Source organism: Gadus macrocephalus, chromosome 5 (assembly GCF_031168955.1).
Source record: "Gadus macrocephalus chromosome 5, ASM3116895v1".
In the NCBI taxonomy this organism is placed as follows: Eukaryota; Metazoa; Chordata; class Actinopteri; order Gadiformes; family Gadidae; genus Gadus; species Gadus macrocephalus.
This window is the reverse complement of record NC_082386.1, coordinates 5,007,926-5,016,106: the sequence shown is the minus strand read 5'-3', so window position 1 is coordinate 5,016,106 and position 8,181 is coordinate 5,007,926. Positions and strand designations below refer to the sequence as shown.

Sequence of the window (8,181 nt, the reverse complement as noted above, 5' to 3'; positions counted from 1 at the left end):
AATGCTTTGCGTCCCCAGTGTGGAACTACACCATCAATTAACTTAACAGCAAGAAAAGACAGAAAGGACAACCCCACAAAGGTGTTCTGTAATAATGAAAAGTACAGTCAGCGTGTTAGTTCAAGTGTTGTATCTGAGTTTTGTATCGCTCATCGTTTATGTTGCTTGCCTTTGTAAATCACTACAAATTGCAATGGCACAATAAAACGATTTACTGAAGAGAAAATAGTTATTGACAATGGGGAAAGTTTAAAAGTTCACTATCAAGGTCTAGTGCCTTTTTTAAATGGTAGCTGAGAAGCATGCTGCAATTTCTGAGCCTTTACGCCAAACCAAATAATCTGGCTTTCTTTTACACTTGGCTCCATGCCAGGTAGTATAAAAATGCTGATTGAAGACAAAGATAAAATAATGGCACTTTTCATCCCATTACAATATAAAATATGTTGCCTTCTTCAATCATAAAAAAACAAATTGTAGCCTTGATTCCATCACCTAGCTAACTGTGTAGTTGAATGTTGGGTTGAATACAATCAGGTCTATTATTGAAAACTGGGAGAGTGAATCAAAGTAATTATTGAGAAACTCTGCTCTCTTGAAAGAGGGAGCAGTAGAGAACAACTGTGACAGAACTGTTATTTTTGCAGCTCATCCAGAAGATTATAAACAGAAAACGAGATTCTGCAAATATGGCAGCAAGGTATTAACCTTGACATCTCAATCCGCAGTCACATTATCACTCCCACGCTTTCCGTAATTATTTTCATACATGTAATTGTTTTGTGGTAGACTGCACAAATATCTCACCAACATCTTGTCAAACATGAATTGTGTGATGCAATGGCGCCTGGCTTTTGTTACGTGGGAAGAATTAGCCTTCGCTATGTTTAAAAAATAAATAAAAAAGTCTCTGGTTGGATATTGCTGCCAGAACAAATGCTTTGAAAAAAATCGAACTTGCTCAACATCCAGTGTCACAGGACTACAAATGCAACCAAGCTCGATAATGTAAAACCGGAATATCTATAACAAATGTTGATGCTTTGGTCCTCCACTCGTTGGGAGGACTCTATGACTGTGTTCATTACTGTAAGCATGGGGCAATGCATGGGCTGACAGCAAGGCCTGGGGTACGTTTGGGATGAACTGTCTCTCCATAAAGTGTTTGATTTACGGTGAAACAACATCAAACTAAAGTCTGGCAGACGATTGACCAAGGTCAACCTAACACAGGTCTAGAGAGGTAGTGACATCTTTTCAGATAACTCTGAACTTTACCCAGGACTGTTGACCTCTGTACCTTATAACGCCTCTTAGCCTCTATACCAGGGGTCGCAACCTTCACTATCAAAAAAACCATTTCTGGTCCCTCCCACCAAATAAAATTGATCTGGAGCGACAAAACCTATTCAACCCCTAAAATTAAGATAACATAGCATCTAACATTTTATATATAGTTATACTACATATAAAATAACCAATAGCCAATATAGTTTGTTGCTATTATGAAAAGTGTGGGTGTAGGATGTGACGTTTATTTTAGTTTTCCTCTTAAAACACTTTTTGCTATTATTTGTGTCACAGGTTCACCTTGATCTCCAAAATAAGAACGGTTTCCTTTGAGATAAAGAATATAAATAGTTTTATTATTTATAAAAAAAAATCAATGCTACATCGAACCACGGGGTGGAAAAGCCACATTGGCTCCAGAGCCGTGGCTTGCTGAACCCTGCTCTATACCAACAGACCCTTACGTCTCTTGGTGTCGGATGTGGACCTACTGTATTTACACCAGCAAGTCCCATGTAAAGTCAAAAGCCTTGAGTCCCGGCGTAGCTATTTATGTCATACATGTCATTCCATCTCTTTTTGTCTCTGCCCAATCTGCCCTGCCACTGCCCAATCCTAAATGAGGGTTCAAAAACCACAATAATACCCCAATGGGTCTATCTCTTAAGAAAAAAGCCACCATATATCAAATCAAACAGTGTCAAGACGCGTTCATCACCTCTGGAAACACCTCTGTGATGACTAATTGAAGCGCGTTTCTGTAAAGTGTTGTTTTATGTATTATTATTTTATCCATATTAGCTGACCATTTTCTAATGCTGTGCATGTGTAGTCAAATCTATGAAGAGTTTTTGTTAATTTGTTTGCATACTTGCATGTTTTTTTAAGTTGCAGCGCATTGACCTCTCAGGGCCACCGTAGTGTCCCTAGTGTCCCCTCATTATAAAATACACTACTGCAAAACCCTCATACCTCTCTTGAACCTGTTACTAGCGCTGATTGTGCTGCAATGGTTTTATATTTTGGTTTTTCAAGTGGCATATTCAAAATAAGTGAATGTTGAGGTATGAATGGCTACTTTTAAAAGCAGTGCTCCAAACAAAATAATAGGAAAGATTTAATGTTCTTGTTTTGTGATTTAATGTGCATGGGAGCCTGGAAATTGAGAGGCGCAAGTGAAGCCATCACTGTATACATTAGCAACGCTGCACTTAACAACATTGCAGTACTTTCTACAGACAGATTAAGACTCTGTAATTGCCCCAATTTAGTTATTCGAAAAATAAATACAACGTTGCTGCCATTAAAATGCCTCAGGACTATTTTCCGACAAGATTGATTAGATAAATTCTGCTACCCCTGAAATTCAACTTTGTTTTTCGAGCCTCTAATGTAAACGATCCAGAAAATCTCATGAAGAATACAGGTGGGAATTGGATGTTTGAAATGTGTGGCTGTTGCTACCATTTCCATGTAGAGTGAGGTGGGTCTATCTGTGGGGGACCAAGTATGAAAACATTCCCAGCTAATCACTGCATTCAGCTCTGGCAAGAAGCATGGCTGATTTAAGCCTAACTAACCCCTTAAAACGATTCAAATTGCAAACTCGGGAGCCCCCAGGAGCAGACGGCGCTAATGAGCTTGTTTGTAAATTAAGCAAGTCGAGGGCATCATACTATTAAGCATACCCAATCATGAATATCCACTGTACCAGATCACATTCTGGCCAAAGTTGATTTTCTTAAGCACAGCAAGGCCTAGTGGTTGACCCTCTAGAGCTGTCGTTATTCAGTTCAACAAAAGAGAGGAATAAGTGAAACTAAGAAAAGGGAAAATGATTTATTTGAATTCCTTGTGTAAGTGAGGTAATGGATTGAAAGGCTTAAATGGCTGTATCCCCACCCATTTACCAGTTTGTTCCTGGCAAGGCCTGCGGGTGGCTGGAGCCTATCCCAGCTGACCATGGGCGTAGGGGGTGGATGGGGTGCCATGTCAAGGGTCTCACACACACACACACACACACACACACACACACACACACACACACACACACACACACACACACACACACACACACACACACACACACACACACACACACACACACACCTCCATCGATCGTACTCCTACAGGGTGTAGCCACAGCCGAAAGAAGATTATTACAATCATTCAATTATAACCAACGTGACATCCACATTTCAGAATCATCCTATAAAAAGGGAGCTGCAGTCTTTAATTACAATCACAGACTAAACTGCAAGGTATATTTGCAATTAGTTTAATAATGTACAAACCCATTACCTATGGTTAAAATGTTATTTGTAGTCAAGTTACACTTAAATAAATGTGTATAGCATATACTCTACATATATTTAGTCATACAAAATTTGTGCGAACAATAAAATAATTATTTCAGGAAATAAACATTACAAAATCATTGAAGCAATGAAATGATTCAGATCATATAATAGCCACCAATTGCACATGGTTTTCATCTGTTAATCAACATTCCACTGGTTCACACACACACACACACACACACACACACACACACACACACACACACACACACACACACACACACACACACACACACACACACACACACACACTAAGCTTTCATAATTTCCATGTGATGTGTGGGATAATCAGCAGTTGTCTTTGGACTGAAAATCAAACACTCAAGATTGATTCTAGAAATTAACAGAAAAGTGAAAGTTGTTTTAGCTTCTGCATTTGCCTGCTGCAACCAAAAGGGGTTTCACGTGGTGATGCCCACCATCACCTCGCTGATATCCCAAAGTTTACCGGCGACGTTCATGTCGGTGGCCTTGGGCAGAAGCACCTGTGGGTGGCAGTCCGCGAAACACTTTCCCTGGACACCCTCCACATCCGGACTGCAGGCCAGGTAGACCGAGGTCCGGGACCCCTCCTCAGGGCTTTTGAACAGGCCACGGGAAACCAGGCCGAACAAGGGCTTTGCCATGCTGGGGATGTGGACGTGTCTTCCTAGGTTGGTCCTGACGATGCCAGGAGTCAGTGAGTTGGCCGTGACGCCGGTACCCTCGAGCCGTTGAGCCAGCTCCAAGCTGAACAGCAGGTTGGCCAGTTTGCTTTGACCGTAGGCGAAGGCCTTGTCGTAGTGCTGCTCGCCGTTCAGGTCCTCAAAGTTAACGTGAGCGTGCTTGTAGAGCTTGGACGACACCACGACGACCCGACTCGGAGCTGAGCGTTTCAGCAGGTCCAGCAACAGGTTAGTGAGGAGGAAGTGGCCGAGGTGATTGACCCCGAACTGCATCTCGAAGCCATCGACCGTCTTGGAGTAGGGGCACTGGTAGACCCCGGCGTTGTTGATGAGCACGTCGACACGTGGTTCTTCCTGTTGGGGCAGCACAGAGAAACAAGGCTCAAACTCTGGCATCTGCAAATTGATGGGAGAGTCCACAAATCTTTTCTAAATTAACTATAACTATAAAATAGCTGCCTATGTTACGTAGCATTTCCAACTTCTTCACAGTGGAAAGTAAACACGGTCGAAATGTCAGTGTCTAGTGTTATGTGCAAGAAGATGTTTAAAACTCCAGTTTTTCGCTCAAATCAATACTGTGGTTAGATTGATCAGATAGTATGCTATATTTATGGTTGACCATCTGAATTGTCACAATGCTTACGTGATACAATAATGCTACATTCATTTGGCAGTCACAAGAGTAGAAGCAAACAGAGGGCCAGCCATTTAGCCTGTTCTCATGCCTACCGACGTTGGAAAGACATGTACGCAGAAATGATTTCAACCTACCTCAATGATGCCTTGACAAAACTCGTGAACCGACTTCAGAGATGCAAGGTCCAGTGGTTTGACCACCAGTTGCCTGGCGTGTGCCTCGGTGACAGCGAGGATCTCATGGGCGGCTTCCTCTGCCCTCTCCATGTCCCTGCAGGCCATGATAACGCGACCCCGCTGCCTCAGAATGTCTACCGTCGTGGCTTTTCCAATTCCACTGTTGGCCCCGGTAACTATTACAGTTTTCCCCATCATTTTCGCTGATTTCGTGGGCGATCCTTTAGTATCTTCTTAAGCATCCCGACACACTTTTTAGCATTGCTAACTTGCTAATAACAAAGCAACTACGCCAGACTCCATTACCCAGAGTTCCAGATGAGTATACCGGAAGTGAGTGACGCGGTGATCGTTCACTGGAATAAATGTTTGTCGAAAGGCCTCTCTTTTTTGCAAAGGAAAGAAAGTTACATTTACTCCATGCATCCAATAATATTTTATTGATTTAGGTAATTAATGGTTTGATTATGTTGTTATAATATAATAAATAATAATATTTTTGGTGAGAACAGTGATTGTTATTGTCTTAAAGGCACCCAGTGCAACTTTATGTAAACATTCAATGAAAAATAAACATTCAATTTCTAGTCTTTTTTACACGTAGTAAGTTTCAATAACTCCATACCATTACATATCGACATTCAAGGAGCAAAGATGAGACGTCGTTGTGTGGTGAGAACTGATAGAAAATCGTAAACAACAACAATCGCCGGTGGGGAGAAGCCATTTTTCCATTGACTGGAAGCCTGCTTTATTTATTGTAGGTTACAAAAAATAAAGAAAATGGCGGCATTGTTGTTGTTATCGATTTTGTATCAGTTCTCACCACACAACGACGTCTCATCTTTGCTGCTTAAATGTCGGTATGTAATGGTATGGAGTTATTGAAACTTACTACGTGTAAAAAAGACTAGAAATTTAATGTTTATTTTTAAGCCTCGAAAGTTGCACTGAGTGCCTTTAACCACTAAACGTGTTTTATCTAAATGTGTCTTATATATAACACATATTCATATTGTTTGATTTGAGCATTCTGAACACTATTTGTTTGCACATTCGAAATACATTATTTTAAAATGAAAAGCATAAGAATAGAGGACTCTAGGGCCCACTATTGATTCATATCATTTTTTTTTCCAAATATTGCTATTTCTTTGCACTCTCTACAACTCCACAGCAGCTTTAAAACACGAGCACACACACACACACACACACACACACACACACACACCCCATACTCTTACACACACACACAAGTGACCAATGACCTAGAGAAGCATGTCCATGGTCGGTGACACTATCACACTCTCACTGGTACTGATGCGGTTGGTTAAACAGTCGCGGTCTGACTAGCATCGGTAATGTGGTCATAACATTTGCAACATCTGGGAAACATCTTGGCAAAGTTCCAACTTGGGAGAGACAAGTAACTGCTCTGTCCCGTGCAGTACTTAGCTCAAGCTACCGAGCGGAGCAGCAGAGGTGCACATTAGCTGTTCAAAGGTGAAGTTTCTCAGCATAGTTAGCGGATTTCCAAATGAATTGCAGATTTATCAGCAATGGCTTAATACGACCACAAAGAAAAACAAACACTTGCTAATACTGTTGCTGTTGGGCCTGTGCTTGAAAACAAGTGTTATTGTTTTTTTTACCTTTATTTATCCAGTTGAACGGTTAAGCACCTCTTCTCCAAGAGAGACCTGGTAGTGTGTTACACTTGAAATCCAGATTGAAGAGAGGTGTTGGTTCTTCTCCATCCGGCCTCTGTGTTCCTGGTGCGGCAGCCTGCTCACTGAAGCAGACACTTGTCATTAGTCTTCTCTAGACTTGGAATACAATAATGCAACATCAATGTTTGATGCATTTAATCAGGATGAAACAAATTTTCATTCACATGTATAAAAATAAGCTCAATTGATAGGTCCCATAGAAGTATTCATACAGTATATTCTACTTTACTTTTGTGATTTAATTGAATTGATTGTTTTGCAGCAAATTCTAAAGTTTGAACTAAACTTGTCACCGTAGTCAACCCCGTATTGAGTTTCAGATCAACACCCATGTCATCACATGTTAAATGACTGTGGAGACCATTGCTTTTTGAGTCTGATGGCAATAACAATCTTGACAAGGAAAATAAGAATCCCTTGGCCACTGAGATCCAAAATGGCAGGCAAAATAAACATGGGCACATCCAATTATTAACGCTTTCCTCGGAATGTGCGATACCCTGACTATAACTGATGGTTCTGTTTATGTGCTTATGGTCACTTGTTAGGAAAAGAGCATTTAGCTCAAAACATTGACAAGAACCTGAATTTCAGGAACCTGGCTGTAAGATCAGCCTTCTCTACCAAGCAACCAAATAAATAGTTATTTCACACTTTCTTTTCCTTTGTATTGTATAACACATTGAAGGAAATATTGTCCTTTATGACCTACAATTTCCCGTAATGAATCAATTCCCACATTCTCTTCCATGTTTTGTAATGTGATGAGAGAAAAAAAATCATTAAATAAGAGAGAAAACAAAACAATTAAAAGGCTATTTATCACTCGGCTAATAAAGAACAGCTTTGGCTGGCCTAATGTATGGCCTAGCTGACAACTCCCGTCTCGGAGTGTCACTGGCTCTGGCCAAGGTTTGGCTTTGATAAATGGAGGAAAAATGTTGAACGTCTGCAGAGCAACACACTAGACCTCAACAGCTATTGCTGCGGGGTTCCCTGATGACCGCCTGAGTTCATTGCTGACGTTGCTGACATTTCAATGGCACTCCAGGTTTTTTCTGAGCCCTGGTCAGGGATTATAGCTACTATTGGTTTGACATTAGTTCATAGAGACCTAACCACATGCAACTCTTTCTGTAGAGGGGCAGTGTGCCACCTAAATATTGTAGAGAGATGTTTATTGACCAAGGTTATTTTGCATTGTAAAGGCTAAGGCAAAAGGTAATATCCAAAATCAGAGAAGGTAATCGTTAGTTCACCTTTTTAGCTTAACACCACAGTCATATGCTTTTAAAATTTGTCCACAAATATATCAATGAA

General features: G+C 40.8%; 1 protein-coding gene across 1 annotated transcript; it reads right to left on the bottom strand.

Annotated features, from left to right (window-relative positions):
* Window positions 1–3,114: 3,114 nt before the first annotated feature.
* On the bottom strand, window positions 3,115–5,536 carry LOC132457571 (retinol dehydrogenase 14-like). Its single transcript, XM_060051825.1, has 2 exons — window positions 5,090–5,536; window positions 3,115–4,669 (listed from the first exon to the last, which is right to left on the bottom strand). Exons 1-2 carry the CDS (start codon window positions 5,327–5,329, stop codon window positions 4,052–4,054), a joined length of 858 nt encoding a protein of 285 aa, XP_059907808.1. The 5' UTR covers window positions 5,330–5,536; the 3' UTR covers window positions 3,115–4,051.
* Window positions 5,537–8,181: the final 2,645 nt, after the last annotated feature.

What these genes read in the sequence shown, in the direction of transcription:
- LOC132457571 (XM_060051825.1), bottom strand. Translation starts at nt 5,329, where the DNA reads ATGATGGGGAAAACTGTAATAGTTACCGGGGCCAACAGTGGAATTGGA. An exon ending in TTTGTCAAGGCATCATTGAG is followed by an intron (nt 4,670 to 5,089) that starts GTAGGTTGAAAT and finishes CTGCCCCAACAG; the next exon opens with GAAGAACCACGTGTCGACGT.